General features: G+C 32.3%; 1 protein-coding gene across 2 annotated transcripts in view; it reads right to left on the bottom strand.

Annotated features, from left to right (window-relative positions):
• Positions 1-6,163: 6,163 nt before the first annotated feature.
• The window catches only part of LOC111049897 (ecdysone 20-monooxygenase), a 54,251-nt gene continuing 35,074 nt past the window's right edge, over positions 6,164-25,340 (bottom strand). Inside the window, exons 4-10 of one of the 2 annotated variants that reach the window (XM_039433590.1) lie at positions 24,145-24,343; positions 19,636-20,028; positions 18,311-18,473; positions 16,246-16,412; positions 15,196-15,277; positions 9,346-9,546; positions 6,164-7,981 (exon numbers count right to left, since the gene is read on the bottom strand). In XM_039433590.1, the coding sequence (XP_039289524.1) occupies positions 7,868-7,981; positions 9,346-9,546; positions 15,196-15,277; positions 16,246-16,412; positions 18,311-18,473; positions 19,636-20,028; positions 24,145-24,343 (1,319 nt within the window). In that variant the 3' untranslated portion in view covers positions 6,164-7,867. The remainder of the gene's footprint in view (positions 7,982-9,345; positions 9,547-15,195; positions 15,278-16,245; positions 16,413-18,310; positions 18,474-19,635; positions 20,029-24,144; positions 24,344-25,340) is intronic. The other variant, XM_039433591.1, reaches the window with a different exon arrangement.

Raw genomic sequence — 25,340 nt, 5'->3', positions numbered from 1 at the left:
GAAACATTCTAACAATATTTTCTTTCTTTGCTAACATTAAGTATAAAACTCACATCGTTGGATGATTTTATATTATGAATGTTATTTACTCGGGAATATTCTTGATATAAAAAAACACCAAATCAAATTATAATAATGTTTAGTTTACAGGTAACCCTAATAAAAAATAGCACTGATAATAAAATTATTAAATACGACAAATGATAATGAAAAACAGTTTTTTTAGATTTTGAGTAAATGACTTGCAAGTGAGAACTTGTTGCACACTGGCACTGTATTGCACTCTCCTTCTCTACGATTCTCTCTATTTTTCCAAGTCCAGACATGTTCAGAGTTTTCCACCGTCCGTCAGATCGTTGACCGTAAGTAATTTTTTTAAAGAATATTATTAAAAGGTTTTGTATATTTTATAGTTGATTTCTTGCATTAATTCTTCATTTTCTTGCTCTTAATAACAACTAATTAATATCTGTTTTTTGTTTGCACACTGATATCATATTTACAATTCTTTAATCTTGGTTCCATCCCTATTATTACATACATCAATATTTTCAAATGCTTCCTAGAAAAGCAATAATTATACGTTTTTGGTTTGTATTTTCCACTTTGCAATAGTGATTGAAGATATTATCTTACTCTCTCATCAATGAGTTTTTGTGTGGAGTTTTTAATTCAATATTTGAGGTCATTTAAGACGTTCGTAAACTGGGATGTAAAGAGTGGGAGGTAAGGGAACAAGACGATTTCAAAGCCACTCCCGTTTCCTGCACTCTTTCTGGTCGGTGTGCTTTAAAAATAGAAAAGAATGATTTTTGTTAACGTGGCAAAATATATAAATACATTATAATATAATGTATATTATAATAATGTAATATATAAATATATTGAATAATCACTTAAATAGAATTATACTGTCAGAAAGCACATTAAAGTCATGAAGCATTGTAGGCATCGATTCATATCATTCATGAGTAAATTGAAATACAAAAAACTCTTCATTTCCCCTCAGTAATAATAGTAGAACAGAGCTGAATAATATATAATTCAGTGGAAAATTTGAGTATTTTAAAATATATTTTACATTTAAGAAATGATAGATTAAAATTGATGGTTAGTCCAAGTAACTAGTTTTAATAAAATTTAATAATAAAACAAATAAATTCCCTTAGGAATTATGTTTCATGATATAAATTGCAAACTGTATTGCTGTTTTATCATTTTTCTTGAGAAGAAACTTGCGTAAAAACTATTATAGATATAATATGTCTATTAATACGAGTGATAATCCTTTCCAGGTTTATTTTCCGTGGAAATTGAAGTTTACAGTGGAGTGCGGTTCCCTGTAGTGCGCGTTCGCGAGTGTTTATATAAACTATCTGCTCTGCATCTTGTGTGACTTCTTCACGCCAAATGGAAGGTAAGACATTATGAGAAAAAAATCTATTCCTTTTTTGTTGTTTGATCTGTAATAATAAATTTGATGCAGGGTCCAAACCCTGAAGCCTTGTTTCTCAATCAATTGGCCGGCCGGCTTGGCCGAGTGGTCTGAGGCTTCTCAACTTCAGCCTAACTTTGTCCCCCTGGTCTTGGGTTTGAATCCCATCCAGGAGGTAGATTATTCACAATCTTATCACATTACCCAAGAACAAGCAACATTTAATTCGGTCATCATCCAAAAATTGAATATTGATTTAATAATAAATTCAACTATTCAAATAAAATAATGAAAAATTAAACATTCCGGGTTGTGAGTTTTATATTGTTTGAGATTCCATATATTTCTTAGATATGCTTTCAGATCAATGTAAAAGGTTTTCATGCCGTGATAGGTAGATGAATGTGGAAATTGTGTGACCATTATGAACTGTGGTGTAATTGATATAAACAACAAAGAAAATATAAAAAACGTTTAGTACCCTTTTATTTAAAAAAAACTTTAAAATATTTAAACGACTAGCTTCGACCATAGGTCATTTTCAAGTTGAATGTTGACATTCAACTGTTGACAGTTAAATGTTGATGACCTATGGTCGAAACTAGACGTTTAAATATTTTAAAGTTTTTTTTTTAAATAAAAGGGTACTAAACGTTTTTATATTGTTTTTATTTGAATCGAGTAGCCCATATAAGCGAAATGATTTGTTGATATTACTGGTATGCTCTTTGAAGATTGGCTGTTTGATTTGGCGTTATTTTTTGCTTCAAATGTCATTTTCCTTCAGAAGTTATGTATCCTAAATTTTTTTAGCAGTTGTTGTATTTAAGTGAGGATTGTTGATTATTGTTTTTTAACAAAAGCAATTTTATTGATCAATATACTTGAAACTAGAATATAAACATGGGTACGGTACTTGAAACTGGATCGTTATTCTCTTCTATATTCTCCAACTCATCATTTTACTCGAAATGCTACCATTTCTTTTCATATTGAGGAATTTGAATCCGCAGGGAATTTCAGGTGCCTATGCCACTTTTTTTGAAGACTTTCAATTACAATATATTCTTTACTGATATTGAATGTACTATTTTGGTAATTATTATGACATTGTCATCATGATCAGATTTAAACAGGCGTAACTATCAGAACTGATCTAAGCATTCTTTATCTGTGGTATCAGTACAGATCTGAAGCTTGGTTTACATCAAAGTTATCAACAAAATGTTTATAACTTAATCCTATTAGATTGAACGGAACATGACAAACACATATTATGTTTATCATGCGTATGATAAGCTATGTTCAATCTAATAGAATATGTAAGGATTAAGTTATCAACATTTTGTTAATAACTTTGGTGAAAACGCAGCTTTGATTTCTTTGTCCTGAAATAGACTTGGGTGTTTCAGTAGAGCAAGATATTTTCTGATAAATGAAAAAATCTGGTGTGGCGCACTCACACAACTTTCCTTGCCGTTATGAAAATTGATCACCTGACGCTAGTCGTAGATCTCAAGTCTACTTATAAACAAAGATCTGAGCCAGCTGGTGACAGGGCAATAACGCTGGAGACACACGAGGTCTGCTATCTCTTCGTAATGAATCATTTAATAGAACCAACAGTTGCTAACAGTTTGCAATTTAATAATCACATTTTCTCGAATTTCAAGCTTATTTTCAATTTCAGGTGAAAATGTTACTGGACATTAATTGCAGAGATTTTCATGCTGAATCTATTCCACTTGAAATTTTTCGTTTAAATCTTATATGAAGGCTGCTAATTGAGAATCTGAAATCAAACTTTGCATAGATGGGGCGGAGCTCCTGAAATTTTTACAGATATAGGACTTGTTGCAGTTGATAGAGCTTATCAATGACTATTTCAGGTATGAATTTGATCGAAATCGTTGGAGCCGTTTTCGAGAAAATCGCGAGAAACCCTGTTTTTGACAACATTTTTGCCATTTTAGCCGCCATCTTGGATTGCATTTGATCGAAATTGTTCGTGTCGGATCCTTATAGTGCAAGGACCATACGTTCCAAATTTCAAGTCATTCCGTTAACTGTGAGATGAGATATCGTGTACACAGATGCACATACAATCATACACACACACACACACACACACACACACACACACATACAGACCAATACCCAAAGTTCACTTTTTCGGACTCAGCGGACCTTGAAACGTATAGAAATTTAAAAATTGGGGTACCTTAATTTTTTTTGGAAAGCAATACTTTCCTTACCTATTGTAATAGGGCAAGGAAAGTAAAAATTGAAAGAATGATTATTTTTCAATTGGTTCCATAATTACATGAATATAACAGATGTTGAAAAAAGGTAGCCTAAATGCCTCTTTATTTATTTTCAAACCCATTGGGCAACTCAAATTATTTTACTGGAAAATTACCGTACGGTATCAATTCAAAATTACGTTGTGAACGCTATCTAAGAAATGCCATACAAATATGCAATTGTCAATTATACAAAAGACTATCGAAGTCGACGATATAAAATTTGTAAATTTTTGGGTCAAGTGAATAGATTTTCATCTACTGTACTGTCATTTATAATATTTTCATTTATGGTGCGGTGCATGAGAGGTGAGGAACTGATTTCATTATTCTGTGAGCATTTTTTAATTAAACAATATATATAACGATTTTTAAATTCCGTTTTTGTAATCAATAATATAGGTACCGTACATTTTACTAGTTATAATAATTCAAAATAATATATCAAACTTGATTAAGTCGACTCTGAACTACCTATAGATATTTTTCAACTCATTATTCTGTGTTTTTCCAGACTAATCAACTAATTTTACTACTAATATCCGAAATATTATAAACCTACTTGCAATCAATATTAATCCAGTTAATATTAATCCAGCATGGAAGAAGGAATCTTAATAATACTTTTATTATTCCATGAGTACCAGTAATATTCAGCTGTTGATTAGATCTGTTATCAAATGATTAAAAAAATCTGACATGAGGTAAACATAAAAATCTGTGATTAGAAGTAGACAATTCCTCATTGGGTAAACACATATATTAAAATTTTCAAGTCAGCAAAAGAGCATTCGAAATATTAGAAAATGTATCAATGAAATTATTTTAAAATTCAACAGCAATCACAGATAAATTTTAGTAAGTTCTAAGAGTACTTTCATAATAATTGATCATGGACGACGGGCAAGAGAATACTTATCTTCAAACTTACCAAAGACGACCTCTCAAAGAAAACAGTATTTTGAAACCATATTTTACCATAGAGAATATTTTCTCAAACGGTAGTGGCATTCTGTGCTTTTGTTTTTCTCATGCGGTACATGAAAGGTATGGGAAGTCATTTTTATAAATTCTGGAAATTTACATTTATTACCAGTGAAAGGAGTAGTTTTATATTTATGTTTAGGCTATCAATATCAAACTAACAGTAATGCTGCGTTTACACCAAATATTAAAAAAATGTTTATTTCTCCGTCCTTATAGATTTTATTAGATTGAACATAACTTATCATACACTTGATGAGCAATGTGTTTGTCAAGTTCCGTTCAATCTAATAAAATCTATAAGGACAGAAAAATAAACATTTTATCAATAAATTTGGTGTAAATGCAGCTTAATCATAATTATTATTAGAATTATTTATCTGTAAATTGATCCAAATTCTCTTCTTTATAAATTCTTGCTTTGAAAACTTACATTTACTACAAAAAAGAGTAGTTTTACATTGATGTACAGGCTATCAATATTACCTATTTGAAAGTGAGCAAAATAATTATTGAGATTTTTTATTTGAAAATTTATTCAATCTCTTCTTTATGATTGATTGGTGAATACTTGATGTCGTTGCCAAGGACTGGGATTTTTGGATAGGCAGTGTCTTAATTTTCAATTGCAGTAAAATAACCTGGATGATTATTTTTTGTGCTGTGGAGGTGCTTGATTCCCAAAATGAGGTTCCTTGTAAAAATCCTGCTGTGAGTAAAGTGGCTTTCCTAGGAGTTTATTCTTTATTGAGGTATAAAACCAAGAGTCTTGTTTTTTTGAATGCATCTAGGAAAGCTGTTAAAAAATCTTAATTGTCTGGGATGGAAAGCTATTGTAGTTTTCCGCCAGTCGGCTTCGGGGTACCTCCCTCCAGTCTAGTGGCATGTGTTGTTAGATTAAATATTTTTTTGGAAGAAAAATTGATTACAATTTTATCTCTGAATGACTTCTAAAACCTCTGAATTCCAAAAATAGAAACTATTCAATATTCAGATTTATGTCATGAAGAATTATTATCAAAACTTTATTGACAAAACTTCAGAGAAGTTTTCTATTGTGAAAACTCAACAACAAAACTACTTCTTCCTCTTGGGAATTTGAGTTTGGTTTTTGTTATTCTAAAATTCATTTAAGAGCTCTCTTCTACACACAAATGAACAGACTAGTAAGGGGATTTCAAAATATGTTGTTTATTGTATTTTATAATCGTGTATCATGATTTTTGGAAAATAAATTCGAATTTTATATCTACCGTAAAGAATTAACACTAGAATTGTTCTTGCATCTAACTAGCTAATTATGTACTGTAATAATAATTTCTGTGCTATCTTTGGAATCAAACAATTTTTTTCAAGTTTGATAGTTTTTGACAATTTTTCTCAAGTTTAATACAAGTTTGTTATATAGGTAGACTAGGAGCTTAGAATAAAACACTAGAGTTGCATTTAATAATTTATTGATAATTCAAACTAATTCAACTAATAACATAATTTGTACAAAAATTAAATTAATAGCACTTTTTAAATAAAGAAACATTAAAATATTCAATTAGATATTATGCTATAACACATAGAATTATCATGATTGTGATGAAGGTACACATTTTGGAATAGCTATTCTAAGCAGTAAATAACATTGTCACATCAATTTTTGTTATTTTTCAATTTTGTTTTTGAAAATACAATAATAGCATATCAGTATAATAGTACAAATTACAAATTCAACTAGAAATCATAAACTTATTTTGTATTGGAAGATGAGAAATTTCAATACAAACATAAATAAAAAATCAAACAACTAAATTGTTTTTTTTTTGTAATTTATAACATTTAATTTTTTCATTTTTATTTTTCTTGTTCTTTGTTCAAGGCACTTACAAGCTCAAATAGTGAAAAATTGTATATTTTTCTAATTTTTTTTGCAGTTTTAAATATTTTTAGGACTATTTTGACAGGTATTTTGATCAACAATTTGCGATATTATTACTGAAAAATTCTTGATAGCTCAGTCAAGTTCAGTCTTTCTATTCAAATAACTGCTAAACTATCACCTTTGCTTTCAAATTGCTTCCTATAACAGCTCTAATTTGTCAGTACCGTACAGTAAATATCTTTAAGCTACAGTCAATTTTATCACCAGAAGCTATCTTCAAAAAATATTAGTATGATTACAATATAACAGCTTCTTTGTGACATTAAGTATAATCAGAAAATTGAAAATGAAGTTTGTGCTCATATAAGTACTATTATATAAGGCTTATAATAATATTCCAATACTATTTTCCTACCCGTAATTATCCATTCTGTACTGCTGAACAATATCATCATTGTGGCCAATGTCAATCATAAATAAGCCAAATTTGATTTTTTTCAATTTTCTAAAATCTTTTTACAAGTCAAGCAGGCAAATAGAGATCAATAATCTAAATAAATTTAACATTTTATCTACTTCACAGTCAACACATCAAGTGCGTTTATCTTATTCTAATCTTCAAATATTTTTATGGTTTTTTATTTTTTTTAAAGTCGAACATTCTTCATTGAATTGTATACCAATAATAATCATAATATACAAATAAAGATGTAACTTAACTTGAGCAGAAAAAAAAACATTTTTTTGTCTTCTCCCACCTACTATTAATCTAGAAGCCTATTCAAATAAATAAATACCTCTTAATATGTAGAAATGAAACAAAACTTAGCAAAAATAAGCTTTGATTATTTTTTGTCATAACCATTTATTTTGATGGCAAGTAAAGAAAAATCTAATATTTCTCAATTAGAGTGTACTCAATGTTACAGATACATGGCATCCTACTGCTGCTTTATCCAACTTAAAGATTAAATAAATTGTTAAGTTATGTTAGATAAGAGTTCAGATCAATATCAGTACTGTTACATAATTCATCAAATATCAAAGTGTATTAGTTGTTAGATCAAACTGGTCCCAATGCCTGTTGGTCCCAATATGAGTTTATAAATCTAGGGTCTTAGTCACAAAAATCTCATGATTCGAGTAAAAACTTGAGATTTGAAGTTTCATATACCTGAGCATGTTCATATAACATAAAGGCAGTGATGGTATATATGCATTGATACGATAAAAAATCACTAGATTATATTTGATCTCAACTAATAATAACTATTATAAAGCATCCCGTCGTTTGAATATGAATTTGGTTGGAGCTCTGGGTCCCAGCAGGAATTCAAAATAGAGTCCCAATTCCCCTTCGTAGTCTATCTCAAAGTGTTGGACCAACTGAAAAAAGAATGACGAGTTTATTATTACTGCTGCTTATCCAACTTATAGATTAAAATAAAATGTTAAGTTTTTTTAAATAAGAGCTCCAGGCATGGCCTGGAGCCACGAAAAAATATAAATATTATCATGAACATAGTAAAAGCTGGAGATTAAAATTGATTGTTCATAAATGAAAATATAATTATCATGCAATGCATTCTTATATGAAATGTGAATATGGGACTAAGTGATTCCCTAGTTTTTCAAATTGAGATTTTACAGTTCATTTCACAGTGATTTAGCCTATAGAAATAAATTAAGTTACATCTATATATGAAAATCCTTCCTGCAACTCACAAAAAATCTATTATCATGGAAATCCTTCCTACGACACACAAAAAACCTATAAATCAAATAAAAAAATCCAATTCCCAATTTTGTACCATAATAGAATAAAGTTCTAAATTAGCCAAATATATAATCAAATTCATCCTAATACCTTATCATGAAGCTTTTTTTGAAGTTGATAATCCTTTGCGAGAACGTAACTTTTAGATCGATATGCACTTTTATTAAATTTATTCTGTCTATTAATTCTGACATTTTATTATGAAGCTACTTTCGAAGTTAAAAAACCTCTTCCAAAGCAGCTTGTAGCTCAATAAGCACTTTCTTAATTACAATATTATTCTGATATTTTATTATGAAGCTAAATTTAAAATAAAAATAAAAAACATTTGCCAAGATAACAACTTGTAGGTAGATCGTGATGTACTTTTGTTGAATTAGTTTTGACTATTTATTTCGATATTTCATAATAGAGCTACTTAGCTACTTGGTTTATCAAAGCCAGTTAGTTTGTCAAAGTTGATAAACCTTTGCCAAAACAACTTGTAGATCAAGATGCTCTACAACTAAATTTATTTTGACTATTATTTATCCTGATATTTTATTATATGAAGCTACTTTCAAAGTTGATAAATCTTTTGTCAAATCAACTTGTAGCTTAAAATGTACTTTTCTTAAATTCATTCCAATAATAATTTAGGCCTATTCCAATATTTTTTTATTAAAGTTTTTAAAGTTTGAATATTTATGACTGAATCTATTCTAATTATTCATTATGATATTCTATTATGTATTACTTTGAAAGTTGACAACCCTTTACCAAAGCAGCTTGTAGCTCAAGATGCACTTTCTTCATTGAAATTATTCTGATATTTTATCATGAAGTTACATTTGAAGTAGAAAAAAAATTGCGAAAACGCAACTTGTAGATTGAGATGCACTTTAACAACTAAATTTATTTTGACTTTTCATCCTGATATTTCCTGATGTAGCTATCTGATCTTTTATGAAGCTACTTGAAAAAATTGACAAACCTTAGCCAAAACAACTTGCAGCTCTAGATGCACAAATCGCTTTGCGGGACACATTCTCCTTCCGACTCCAAACGGCGCGGTCAGGAATGGACTTTTCTTCAGCTCGTTGTTGCTCAGCCATCTTTCCGGCAGAAATTCTTTTGCTCTCGAAAAATTCTTCTCGTCTTGACAGGCTAGCCATGTATGGCACAATACGACATTCTGTAAAATGAAGATTAGATAAATACTCATAATATAGTTCACATATCAGGCTATTATAATTATTTCCATTATTATTATTATCATCATCATCATCATCTCATCCAAGAGTATGGTACAGGTTTATTTAGGCTGTTATAATAATTTTACAACATTATCATCATATCCTCACATCCAAAAGTATGGTACAGGTCTATATATTTTACATAATTATCAGGCTATTATAATAATTTTACATCATTATCATCACATCCAAGAGTATAGTACAGGTCTGATGTGGTCGTTCCCTAGCGGTTTTTTCTCCGTTTTTTACATTTTTCAAGATCTAGAAAATGTGAAACAAAGTGAAATATAATTTGGAACATTTGGATTGTTCATGAATTAGAATTAGAACCGTTTTGGGCTTTAGTCTATGGTACTTTTCTAGAAGTTGTATAATTCTAAATACCGTGATTGAATAAATAAATAAATTAATAGACTGAGAGGAAATTTTCAAAGTTGAAACAGTAGTTCAGCTAAAGGTGCATTTTCGTTTGTGCGTAAATTTCCGCAGTCGACGACGGCAAGCATTGTTGACATTCATAATGTCCAAATTTCAAGTGTGCTAAAACAGCTGATCAAATAACTTTTCATTATTTTTCTTTATTATTCAAGAATCAAACATTTCTAATAATATCAACATTATTGCCATTTAAAAGAGTATAAGCTCAACCGACCCCATTAAAACATAATTGAACATAATCTTTTAGGTTATTTAGACAAATTGAAATCGACCCAATCTGAGATTCTCTCCCTGTCGTGGTCGACGACGGCATTTACGCACAAGAAAACCCCAGCTTTAGGTCTCAAAATTTCGTCTTGAGAGGACTCATAGTACGATACGTCCGATATAGGCGAAAAATCTGTATTTGACTATATTTGACGGATAGGGAGGAAGCAAGCTCAATTAAAGAATGCAGGCGAGCGAAGCGAGTCTGCTCTTCTCATCTTTGGATGATTCAGCCGTGGGTCCAAGGGGCGGAGCCCTCTGGCTAGACAGGTAAAGGAAGCGAAGCGAGCCTGCCGGCTAGTTAATTATAAATAAATGAACGAGTTTAATTAAAAAATTATAAATAATTTGGCAGCAAAATATTGCATCTATTAATAAAGCTGCCATATTTAAGCTGCGTTTACATTAAAGTTATCAACAAAATGTTTATTTCTCCCTCCTTATTGATTTTATTAGATTGAAGATATCTTATCTTACACATGATTAACATATTTGTCAAGTTCCGTTCAATCTAATAGAATATATAAGGACAGGAAAATTAATATTTTGTTGATAATTTTTGTGTAAACTCAGCTTTAGTGGCATTGTGATTATAAAGTGATTTTTTTAAAACAGCTGTAACATGTAAAATCAAAATATTTCTACATCTTTGTTTATTTTGTATCAGTCTCCTTTATTTGGGTGTTGTTTGAGCAAAATTGTTTACCATTGAAAACTGAGTTTTCTATAGATAACTTTGTGATTTATTATTGTGTATCCAGTTGTAAGATGGGCGCGTTTAAATTTCTATCTTTTGGAAATATTAGCATGGTTGTCGCTAAAACATTCTATTGGGCGATGGGAGAACTCCCGAAACTAGGCAGATGTCAAAAAATGGAATTGGTTGACGCTTCCCAATTCAACCATAAGTTGCAGATTTCTTTGCCGGGGTTCATATTTTTCTTATTTCTTGCAAGGTATTTTTTCAAAGGTGAGGTGTTTTCAAATGAGTTTGTTTAGAGTGATAGTGATTCAGTAACTTGAAATTTTTTAACCAACAATTTTCGAGAAAAAATAGTTTTGTTTGAGTTGAATTAAATATTTCTAAACATTCTAATCATGTAAGAATATCTCTTCTTATTCTGATTTAAAAACTCTTTAAGCCTGTATTGTTTTATTAATATGCTATGTATTTCTTATTGCACTACAGTATCTACCGTATTCATTATTATAGGAAGACTGTTTTAATCAAACCAGAACGCTATAACTGTTGAACATGTATTCTAAACTTGAAAGCATGAAACAAAAATATCATTCATCATTGAAAAATATATATCCTATTATATTAAGCGAGCAATTTCTGTATTTATGTACCTGGTTATTTATGTTTAACGGATCTCGAAAACGGCTATAACGATTTTCACGAAATTTTAACATAGTAGGTTTATGATATAAAGATTTGATTGCACTAGGTCTCATCCTTGGGAAAACACGCTGAACGACATTAAAAGGATAATTTATCCTTGGCTGGAACAGCTGTGGATAGTAAAAAAGTGAATGAGCGAGTGAGTATGTGAAAAATCAAAATATCGCATCCCCGAAATTCATGAGATGACATATAGCCAGCTGTGGAATATAAAAACGATCATTTTAGAGAATTGTGTTCTGTTTATCAATAAATAAAAATAACGAGCGAAGCTCGGTGCCCCGATATTTGAAATTTAATTGAACACTATATTTTTATTACATATCACATTAGATACTTTCCTCTCCGAATTCTTAATGGTGGTTTATACATAAACATTTAATATTTTTTTCAGATTTATACTAACTTTTATTGATAACTACTTCTTGGTACTACATAATATCTAAGAAACATTCTCTTCATTGTAAGCTTCTGTAATATAATCCACTTTCAAATTTGGTTTTTAGCTTTTCAGATAGGCCTAATTGCTATCAAATTACTCCATAGCTCTTGAGACAAAATAGAAAGTAAATAAAATTTCTCATAACTTTTATCTTAATTCTAGGTTTGGTAATTGTCAATTACCCTTAACAAATGTCAAACTGGTACCTACATGGAGAAAATTAAAAATTTTTGCACTTTGAATTCTACATCAAAAATGTAGAACTGAATATTTGCTGATTCTGATGAAGAAAGAATTTTTTGATGGACTCCATATATTCAATACTTGAAGGATTATCAACAAATATAACATGATTTGAATTCAAATTTGATTTTAAATTATTTTAGATCGTATTTATAAGGGTTTTTCAATTTTTTTTTCATTCAATTAAGAAAAAATAGATGACAGGTAGAAAGACTGCTGTTTCTTACTTTCAGTAACTTTTTTGTATATCTATAGTTTGTGAATCAACATGCTCACTTGACTTAGATCTCAAATAACTTAAAATATATAGGCTACAGTATATATGGAAAAACTAGAACCTATACTATATCTTTTCTTTGAAAAAATGGTTATTTTCATAGTATTTTCAAACAAAATATTCCTAATATTTACTTTAAACGTTTGAAAACTCAACGGGACATTATACTATACTATTAAACGAGCAACTTCTGTTTATATGTTTGTATTTCACCGGATCTCGAAAACGGCTCTAACGATTTTCACGAAATTCAGAACATAGTAGGTTTATAATATCGATTGCACTAGGTCTCATACCTGAGAACCATATCCTATGAATTATTAAACGAGCCAGTAAATCCTGTATTATCCTATACTATTAAACGAGCAACTTCTGTTTATATGTTTAGATGTTTGTATTTCACCGGATCTCGAAAACGGCTCTAACGATTCTCACGAAATTCAGAACATAGTAGGTTTATAATATAAAGATTCGATTGCACTAGGTCTCATACCTGGGAAAACTCGCTGAAGGACATTAAAAGGATAATATTATTATTCATCCTTGGAAAACACGCTGAACGACATTGAAAGGATATATTCATCCTTGGCTGAAACAGCTGTGGATAGTAAAAAAGTGAATGAGTGAGTGAGTATGTGAAAAATCAAAATATCGCATCCCCGAAATTCATGAGATGACATATAGCCAGCTGTGGAATATAAAAACGATCATTTTAGAGAATTGTGTTCTGTTTATCAATAAATAAAAATAACGAGCGAAGCTCGGTGCCCCGATATTTGAAATTTAATTGAACACTATATTTTTATTACACATCACATTAGATACTTTCCTCTCCGAATTCTTTCAGATTTTTTTCAGATTTATACTAACTTTTATTGATAACTACTTCTTGGTACTACATAATATCTAAGAAACATTCTCTTCATTGTAAGCTTCTGTAATGTAATCCACTTTCAAATTTGGTTTTTAGCTTTTCAGATAGGCCTGATTGCTATCAAATTACTCCATAGCTCTTGAGACAAAATAGAAAGTAAATAAAATTTCTCATAATTTTTATCTCAATTCTAGGTTTGGTAATTGTCAATTACCCTTAACAAATGTCAAACTGGTACCTACATGGAGAAAATTAAAAATTTTTGCACTTTGAATTCTACATCAAAAATGTAGAACTGAATATTTGCTGATTCTGATGAAGAAAGAATTTTTTGATGGACTCCATATATTCAATACTTGAAGGATTATCAACAAATATAACATGATTTGAATTCAAAAAATTATTTTAGATCGTATTTATAAGGGTTTTTCAATTTTTTTTCATTCAATAATTAAGAAAAAATAGATGACAGGTAGAAAGACTGCTGTTTCTTACTTTCAGTAACTTTTTTGTATATCTATAGTTAGTTTGTGAATCAACATGCTGACTTGACTTTAATCTCAAATAACTTAAAATATATAGGCTACAGTGTTTATGGAAAAATTAGAACCTATACTATATCTTTTCTTTGAAAAAATGGTTATTTTCATAGTATTTTCAAACAAAATATTCCTAATATTTACTTTAAACGTTTGAAAACTCAACGGGACATTATACTATACCATTAAACGAGCAACGTCTGTTTATATGTTTGGGTGTTTAGATGTTTATATGTTTGTATTTCACCGGATCTCGAAAACGGCTCAAACAATTTTCACGAAATTCAGAACATAGTAGGTTTATAATATCGATTGCACTAGGTCTCATACCTGAGACCTACATCCTATGAATTATTAAACGAGCCAGTAAATCCTGTATTATCCTATACTATTAAATGAGCAACTTCTGTTTATATGTTTAGATGTTTGTATTTCACCGGATCTCGAAAACGGCTCTAACGATTCTCACGAAATTCAGAACATAGTAGGTTTATAATATAAAGATTCGATTGCACTAGGTCTCATACCTGGGAAAACTCGCTGAAGGACATTAAAGGATAATATTATTATTCATCCTTGGAAAACAACTGATAATAATTATTTCGTCGTCTGTTCGTGATGGAAGTGAGTGAGCGAGTTCATGTGTGTGGGACTGTCTCAAAATTATGACTTAGCTGTTGAAATTTGTAATCATTCAATCAGGTACTTTATGCCGGTTGCAAAAAAAACCGGGCTATTTTCAATCCTGATTAATTCCAGTAGATTCATCTTTTTGAAATGGTCTTCTCTAATTTGGTTCACGTGAAGTTAATCAGGATTGAAATTTAACCGGCTTTTGTGCAACTGGGCCTTTGTGAGGGAAATTTTTGCATTCCTCTGGGAATTAATCTCAATTTACTGTGATTAGATAGAACTTTTCTGTATGAATGTTATTATAATTTCTTCTTTCGTAATACATTTTTTATGCTTTTGTACTCCAGAGCGAAGCTCGGTCCCCGATATTATACATTGAATCAATATTCTTAGAAACTCATTTTAAAACTTATAGATACCGTATAAGTAAATAAGCCTGATAAAATAGAGTAATATAAATTTGTTCTCACCCCAGCATATAGCTGATGGCCATCGCTCACTTTCAAGTCTTCTTCCAAAATTCTAGCTATGCAAGGAGCTGTTGGTAATAACCTGGAATATGAAAAAAATAGGAAATCATCAATTAAAATACAAAGAGGTTTTCATTCCATTTTTACTGATAAATTCGTCTTGCTTATAAGAATATTTAGTCGTCCCATGATTTTTCGAATTATAGGCCTATTATTTGTCAACCGCTCAACGACTGTGTTTATTTCATTGATTATTGAGTAGATAAATTAATTTATTTTGACAAAGTGGAAATCAATTTGGCTTTCGTGAGGGGAGTAGTACAGAAGATGCGGTATTAGAATTGTCAAATTTTGTCACAGATAAGCTAGAAAATAACAAAAAATGTGCAGCAGTGTTCCTGGACCTAGCAAAAGCTTTAGACACTGTTAATCACAGTTTGCCGCTGAAGAAATTAGAAGCCATGGGAATTAGAGGAGTTCCTCTAGAATGGTTTAGATCATACCTCTGTGACCGGCGTCAGAAAGTCAAAGTTGAAGAACATCTCAGTTCAGAGGAAACGATGAAGTTTGGGATTCCCCAAGGAACAGTTCTTGGGCCAATTCTGTATTTGGCATATGCAAATGAGCTATGTTCAATTAAGATAAGAGGAAGAGTAATAGCTTTTGCTGATGATACGTGTATACTATTTGAAGGAAACACCTGGGAGGAAGTTTTTAATCTGGCACAGGAAGAATTGATGAAAGTCGATAAATGGTTAAGAGAAAATTTGCTTACAGTAAACGCAACAAAAACGAAATTTTTAGCCTTTTCTCTGACAGAACGGACGAGACCACCGGATTCTTCAATAATCCTGCATCACTGTGGAAGCACCAATGATATAAAGTGAAATGAAATGGATATAGCTATACTGGAAAAATGAATATTGACATAACAGTAAGAAGCATCAATGATATAAAGTAAAATGAAATGGATATAGCTATACTGGAAAAATGAATATTAACATTACAGTAAAATTGATTGATTGGATGTTATAGTATTTTTCAACAAACCTGAATGCTTCCGTGAGACAAGCGCGCAGGTAGGGTATTTCCCTGAGAGTATTTGCGGTTATTACAGTTCCTGAGGGGATCACAGACATCAGCTGTTCGTAGAGCACGTTTTGAGCTCTTTTGTTCTTTGCGATCAGGTACAGTAGGAAGACAAGCGTATTACCGAGCTGGAAAAAATATCAATTAATTACATGAAAATTATTTATGAATTACCTACGAAAGGTAAATACTGTATAGGTAGCCTATTTGTAAACAAATGCCGAGAGAAAATAATCAGTAAGAATTGTACATTGTTGAAACTTTGAAAAAGACTTCGTGCTTGAAAGATTTATTTTTCACTAGCAGGTAACCCGTGCTCCGCAGGGGTGAAATTAAAAATTGACCAACTTGAAACTTGGCCTACTGAAATCTTGAAGAATTAAAAATAGGTCTTTAAATATCCTCGGGGATTTAAGAATCAATATGCGAAATTCCAGGTTAATCAGTCCAGTAGTTGAGACGTGGCGATGATTTTCACGTCATTCGTGATTTCCTATCCCGTACGTGTATGAGCCAATTTTTTCATTTATTATATTAAAGATTATATTTTACGATAGGTGTACCCATAAGTAATAACCTATTTGTACACAAATATTATAAAAAAAATTATGAGTTGGATTTACGCTTTGTTGCAACTTTGAAGAAGACTTTGTGCTCAAAGACTTCATTCATTTATTTTTTATGAATAACAATAAATATTTATAAATAAAGTGGTGAGTTCAAGAATAAATCAAGCAAGCTTATCCAACTTAATTGAATCAATATTAATCATTGATTGAATTTTTTAATTATTATCATTCAATTACCGTCATAAATATCTTTACATGCGACCATCTCATTTCCCCAATGAATATTCAATTTCACATCTCAAGTAGAAAAAATCTGGTGTGGTACACTCACACAACTTTTCTTGCTCAATGATCTATAAGCCTCATTCTTAAACAAGGCTAATTTAGGGGAATAACATTATGCTGATTGGCGGCTAAATAATTAAAACTACGATTGTACTATTGTTATTGTGCTCAGAGTACTTTTTCCTTTGTTTGAATAATTATGAAATTTGAGGATTTTTTGAAAGTTGTCAAAACAGCTGTTCTACAAATAGAATATCTACATGTGTTCTTTTGAATAAACTGCTTTACCTACCTACCTCACGCACGAGAAGGAGGTTACAAAGTAAATTTCTCATGGATGGGAATGGGGTGGACCCCCTGTTAGTTTCTCAGAGAGGAGGAGACTCATTCCAGTTAATAGAGCTGATGTATAACTATACAGGGTATGAATTTAAAAAAAATCGGTCAAGTCATTTTCGAGATAGAAATTTATATCGTGATAGAAATTCAACAAAATTCATTCTTCTCAGGAATATTACGGAGCTCCTGCAATTTTCCCAGAAATGAGACTCATGTCAGTTGATAGGGCTTATGAATCTATCTAGGGTATAAATTTGAACAAAATCGTTAGAGCCGTTTCGAGAAAACCATGAAAAACATGGTTTTTTAGCCATCATCCGCCATTTTTTCCGCTATTTTGAATGGAATTTTATTGAATTCCTCATTGTCGGATCCTCATGGTATAAGGACCTTAAGTTTAAAATTTCAAGTCAATCGGTTAATTAGGAATGGAGTTATCGTGTTCACAGACACACACACACACACACACACACACACACACACAGACCAACACCCAAAAATCATGTTTTTGGACTAAGGGGACCTTGAAACGTAGAGAAAACATGAAATTAGGGTACCTTAATTTTTTTTGGAAAGCAATACTTTCCTTACCTATTGTAATAGGGCAAGGGAAGTAATATTATCATTGATAAAAAGCCTCTTGAATCCAAATAATGAATAGACCTATTCAATTTCATATCTCAAATGAACAGTATACACATTGATGAAACAAAATTCTGCCCTGAACAATGATAAGCCTACTGTATATGAAGAAAATAATGAATTTAGACAATTCTGCCCTGAACAATGGTTATAGCTTATGGGATAAACAATAAATTTGGGAAATATCTTACAGTTTTGATGCCTGCAGCTATAAAGTCAATGATGGCGGCCTTTCTGTCCCTCATATCCAAGCCTGGAGTTTGCAAAATCGACATGAACACACTCTGCACAGGCTCCATCTTGCACGTGTCTCTCTCCTCTGACAATGCAGTATCCACCAGCTGAGATACCACACTGCAACAAATTCCATGACATTTTTATTCCCAAACATATAGATTGAGTAGATAACGACAGTTGAAACTTTCAATTTTTTCCATTTTTAATTGACACTACACTGCAACAAATTTCATGAAATTTTTATTCCCGAATATATAGATTGAATAGGAAACGAAAGTTGAGATTTTCAATTCTTCTCAATTCACTCCTTGCAGTTAATATTTTGATTAATCAAATGGTATGAGATTACTCATAAGAAGCAATGTTGAACATAGGCTACTCATAAATAGACTCCTTCACTAATTTGTTGTTAATACGATACTTAATGGAATCTTATAAGAGATTTATCTGAATAACCAATGCTGAATATCTGCTCAGAAATAAACTCCTCCACTCCTTGTCATTAAGAAGATTGAATAATCGATATATCGATATCGAGTAATTGACCGAGCGAAGTGAGGTCTAAGATTCAAGTCGACGGTTTGGCATTTCTCTTAATTATTTTTAAATGTTTATATGTTGCGCATTTACGGCGAAACGCGTTAATAGATTTTCATGAAATTTGACAGGTATGTTCCTTTTTAAATTGCGCGTCGACAGATATACAAGGTTTTTGAAAATTTTGCATTTCAAGGATAATATAAAAGGAAAAAGGAGCCTCCTCCATACGCCAATATTAGAGTAAAAATCAGACTATAAAATTATTCATCATAAATCAGCTGTTTAGTGGACTATAAAACTATCCGTTCAAAAACATCGAACATCTTGAAAATGTATCTTTCCATTAACGTTAGTAGACAGTTGACTATAATACTACCCGTTCAAAAACATCAAACATCTTGAAAATGTATCTTTCCATCAACGTTGTAGACAGTTGCAGCCAGACCTGATAACAGCGCTCACACTCACATTCCGAGACGACACGTCACGGTACAATAGAACAGAAAGCTCTATGTTTATTTAGGATTTTTTCTAGACATTTTAAATTTAATAATTATTTATTATTTTTTGAGAAAACAACAACAGGTCAATGTAACTTACTGAGCGCGTGGTCTACTGTTCACAGAGCTACTAGTAGTGAATAATCGATATATTGATATCGAATAATCGATTTATAAAGATCGAATAATATTTGAATCTGATACGATATTAATTTGAGAAACCAGTGTTGACAACCTACTCATAAATAGACTCCTCAGACTGCACGAGCAGCTTGTAGGCGGCCGTGGGGAAGACCTTCCAGAAGGGCAGGCCGTAGAAGGTGTCCCGCGAGGCGCAGAAGTGCACCTGAATGGCATCGGCCAGCTTCCTTGCCACCTGGTTGCTGCAGTCGCGCTCCAGGAAACCCATCCTGCGACCCAGGATGAGGGTACAGGTGCTCTCCAGTCCCACCCGGTTGCACAGCTCCTCAAAGTGGGTCACGCGACCCGTCGCTGGGTCGGCCGACGCCTCGATCAGTCTGATGAAGTCGTCTATCACGTGGTTCACTTCCGGCAGGAACTGTTTCATGGTCTGCACGCTGGTCAGTTCCGGTGTGAGTAGTTTGCGCAGTTTGTGCCACGTTTCGCCTTGTCTGGAATCGAGTAATATTATTAGGAAGACATATTTGCTTTGTATGTAATCGAGTGATTGAGAAATTAAGAAAACATAGACTAGTTGTTGAAATTTTGCACAACCTATTACGGAACTAATCATTAGTAATAATTGTTTTAATTATTGATCGAGCGAAGTGAGGTCTAAGATTCAAGTCGACGGTTTGACATTTCTCCTAATGTTTAAATGTTTATATGTTGCGCATTTACGGCGAAACGCGGTAATAGATTTTCATGAAATTTGACAGGTATGTTCCCTTTTTATTTGCGCGTCGACGTATATACAAGGTTTTTGGAAATTTTGCATTTCAAGGATAATATAAAAGGGAAGAAGGAGCCTCCTTCATACGCCAATATTAGAGTAAAAATCAGACTATAGAATTATTCATCATAAATCAGCTGACAAGTGATTACACAGATGTGTGGAGAAGCCAGTCTATTGCTGTATTTCCATAAGGTCTATAGTTTTAATCAGGTACTTGTGGAAGAGAATACTGCGTGAGGTCTACTGTTCACAGAACTACTAGTTATATCAAATCTCAAAGGAACTTTTTCATGATCTGCATGCTGGTCAGTTCCGGTGTGATTAGTTTGTGCCAGGTTTCGTCTTATCTGGATTCGAGTGAATGGAAAATTAGGAAGATATAATTAAAGACTAGATACTTGGTAATTCAATAGTTTTAGTATGGAATAATTCAATGGACTAGTATGGATAGCTATACCTATACCACAATATCAACTCAACAACTAGGTACTTAGAAAGTGGAAGATATTCCCATACACCTCTTCAGAGCTGCAGGGTTGTTTGGAGGTGTCATGTCTTGAAAAGGTTTTAAAAGATCTGGATCTGGTTTTATGCAACCATTTGTTATAGAGTAACCCAAAAGATTGATTTTGTCCAAAGAAAATGAACATTTATCATAATTTTAATGTTAATTATTGATATCTTGCCAAACTATATTATGGGACCAATTGTATCAAAGTTGGGGAAGGGACAGTTTTGGGTTGAGCGTGTTGACTCTTTCCCAATCATTTATATGATTTGTATATTATTCAACAGTGGCGTAACGTTTCCGAACCGGCCCCCCCGCAAAAAAAAATCCGGGCCCCTCTTCTAAAATCGTACCACCTTTCTCCAGCACCCTTCTCCCTTAATCCCAAGCATTAAACTCTAATGTGAACGTACATCTTTTATGGATGAATTACATAGATTAGTGGAAAAAATAAAACTTGTTCTCGATTGAATTCTACAATTCAAATCAAGAATTATGTTCATCATCATCTTACGTACAAGGATTAGGTTAATGCCTGTTCCGACTTACAAACAGTTTATTAATATCTATATTTCAATAACAAAATTACGCTATAATATATACAAGAAGTGTATTTGTTGCCATCTCTTCCGTGGCCTACCAATAGATCTTTTCCCTGCCGGTTTATAATTCAATATCTGTAGTGGAAGCCTTTCTGCCGGCATTCTTTCCACTGCTTCCGGTATTGTGTGACTCTTTCCAACAAGCTGTAAATTCCTAGCTCTGCTCGGATATCATCGTTTCTGATGTGGTCCCTTCTATCGCAGCCCTTGGTTCTCCGGAAGAATCGCATCTCCGCCGCCTGCACTCTACTCTCTAGGGGTTTAGTTGTAACCCACGACTCACTTCCGTAGAGGAGGACTGGAGCAGCCGTTATTCTATAAAATTTCATTATAGTTTCTCTTCGTGCTTGCTTCCCCAAGGTTCTGCTAATATTGCCACATACCACTTGAAATTTTCCAATCTTTTTCTCGATATCCAAATCTTCACTATAACTGATGTCGCATCCTAAATATGTATATTTCGACACTTGTTCTAGAACTTTGTTGTCAATCACAATTTTTGACCGGGTTGGATGTTTACCTGTGAAAGCCATAATTCTTGTCTTGTCTATTGATATTTTAAAATTGTACTCTTTACAAATTTCGTTAAGAACATAAACTGATTTTTGGAGGTCATTTTCACTGTCTTGAATAATCCACAAGTCATCAGCAAACAATAATGCATTCAGATACTCGTCATTTGTAAGTTTAATTCCTAAAGCTATTCTACATTTCCATTTTCTGAAAATGTGGTCCACATAAATAATAAATAAAGTGGGTGATAAGCTGCACCCTTGTCTAACTCCTTGATTTATAATCATTTCGTCTAGTCGATCCTTACCTGTATTGATTACTATTTGCGTTTTATTGTAGAGCGATTTAATCACATTCACCAGGTGTAGAGGGTATCCTCTCTCTTTAAGAATGTCCCACAAACGGTCAGATCGGCAGTCACCTCCATCTAGACTGTTGCCACAGTAAAACATGTAGACTGTGCTATCTGCGACATCATTCCTATTTTCAGAGCCCTTCTCCCATCACCCTTCTTCGTCTTGGTTTGCTCTGAACGCTTTTATATCTAGAATGGCGGCTTTTTCCATTGACTAAGATTTTTGCCATTCTCTATTTTCTCTCTTTCTTTCTCTGTCTGGTCTTCCTTGACCGATCTCTTCCTCTTTTCTTTTCAAATTTTTCCGGGTGGACAAGACTCATTAGCTGTGGTGGAAGCAACTTGTCTAGGGGAGTAAACCTCATAAAAATCCTGTGAGTCCAGATGCAGCAAGGTGGTGCTCCCACCACTAGACTTAACCTGCACAGCGCTCGTAACGCGGCCAGGGGATCACTCTAATCACTGACAAACTTACAAACAGCCTCGGAAATAGGACCGGAATTTTGGATAATAATAAAAAAGGATCTCTCAGAAATATGTTTTAAGCTACAATTATAGAATCCAACCTTTAGAGCTAGAACGAGAGTTAGTAAGTAGTATCTACTATTGAGATTCATGAATTATTAAAATAATGAAGATAATAATTTATAAAAACCTTTGATTTGATGTCTCCTACAAGCCTCCAAGTTCTGCAATCACTGCTTTCTGGGTACAGCAGCACCTTGGTTCTTTTTCCCACATGTCTATTTTCTCACATGTTTGTTTTCTGATTTTTTGTTCGCGCACTTAAAGAAGTTAAAGCTTTAGGTTTTAGTAAGAAGTTTATATTTTTCAAGGCTTCAAATTAGAGTTCGATTAATAATATTATTTATTTTATTGATTTGAAAAAAATGTTCAGAAAAAATAGTAGCCTCCTTTGAGTTGTCTTCTTACACAATGAATGAAACCTGTCATTTTCCACAATAAAACTTCTGCTTTTTTATCAAAAGCTACTTCCATGATTATTTAATTTTTCTTTTTAAAGTATGCAATATATGATTATCATTTCGGGTCCTAACCCGGGCCTCATAGACCGGGTAATTTTATTTTTTCAGAAAACCTACATATTATCCGGGCCCTAGCCCGGGCCCCCTATGGACCCGGCCCCCCGTGCCTCGGGGGCAGCAGGGGTGTACTTTACGCCACTGTTATTCAATGTAGATGAATAAATGTCCAATAACTGCAGCTATCCCACATCTACGGTATCTGTTCTAAATTTTTCATTAAAGTGTCCAACAAACACAGATCTCCTTTATCTACGGTATCAGTCCTCTATCTCTTCCAATGTATTGTAACATGAATAAATAGAGATCTCTAACTCTAACTCCTAGATTATAAATGCCCACAAATGTCTAATAACTACAGTCCTCTTATATCAAAGATCTCAAATGATCTCGTCCTCCTATCCGTCTTCTACCTTTTATTCCCAGACATAACTTCTTGATCATAGTCTACATTAGCCTCTACTTTCAAAATTCATCCGATATTCCATCCAAACTAAGGAAAACTTGAAATCATATCTGTGACCGAATCTTTATAGCTGACATATGTCACTGAATTTTCCAATGCCATCCGCTGTAAGCCACCCAGCTAACTTTCCTTGCAATCATTCTATGAGAAAAATTGATTCACTGAAAGTAGAGCGATGCGACTCTTCTTATTGAGTAATTGCCTTCATTACTAACTAGAAAAATACATAAAAATTTATATTCAATTGACGAACTTACTCGTTTACTAGTCAACCATTCCCATCAATACAAGCTAGGAAGATTTATATGGAATTTAAAATAAGAAATTATATTTTGTGGAACTTACTCGTTGACTAGTCCACCATTGGTGTATCTGTCAGGCCGGGTAGCTCTGTAGTGGGCTGTCACTTCCGTGGGCGGGCGTAGCGGGTACTTGCTGCTCTTCCGCAATACTTTCTCAATGTCCTCTTTCGAAATCAAATTTATGACTGGAAAATTCCACAGAGCCTCTTCCTTGACAACGTTGCCGTAACGTTGGAACATGTCTGCAAAGATAATTTATTGATTCATACAACAAGTACATCATTAAGAATGACAGGGAGAGAAAAACTAAGGTAACCTTGTGCTATTCCTCTCCCAAATTTAGGAGATTAAAAGGGGGTTGAATAATGAATGATTAGCCTTTTCTAGAAGAATAGTTGTTGTGATTCAGTACAATTATTTTATTAACATTACAAGGTGTAACACATTATTGAAATTGCATTATGTTTAAAAATAGTTTTTTCAGTATATACTAATAATATATATTTATTATACAACATGTTTGATATAGAGAACGTATTTTATTTCATATTTGAGATATAAAAATATACCGGTTCACCTAATCACAAATTATAGGTTATGCTATCCACTTGAATTGATTTGTGTCCAATTTTCATTCCAGAAATAAATAAACTAGAAATTTTGAATTTTATTTGATTAAAAACTGAATCAAATATAACTGAACTGAATATAAAAGAATGATTACATTCAATAAACTCTCAGAGCTTGTTGTTCATTCCCCAATCATGCTTGATGATTAAAGAATGTTTGTGTGACAAAGAATGTAGCAATTGAATAAATGAATAATCTATATCTACAGCTAATCTATATAATATAATCAATATAAACATTAATACTAATGTGGAACAAAAAGAAATAGAAAATGAAACATTTCTGCAATGAGGGTGTGAAATATAACAATATTGTAATAAAAATAGTTTGCTTCACTTCAAAAAGAATGAGCTTGATCCGTAGTAAATCGGCTAATTAAACTTAAGAATTCGATCACCAATAAAAGACTGTGACATTCCTATGATATTTATTTATTTATACATTGATGAGTGTACATATATTATTCATATATTTATGATGACAGTTATTTATTATGAATGTCTCATTATTTATGGGTTCTATGCTGTATCTCGTCATCTAATAACACAGCACTGCACTTTGTTCATGATAAGAGAGAACTAGTTTTATTGATGAAATGAAAATTGTTTT

This window comes from Nilaparvata lugens, chromosome 7 (assembly GCF_014356525.2).
Source record: "Nilaparvata lugens isolate BPH chromosome 7, ASM1435652v1, whole genome shotgun sequence".
Classification (NCBI taxonomy): Eukaryota; Metazoa; Arthropoda; class Insecta; order Hemiptera; family Delphacidae; genus Nilaparvata; species Nilaparvata lugens.
The sequence above is the reverse complement of the archived record's forward strand: the minus strand, read 5'-3'. Positions and strand labels throughout refer to the sequence as shown.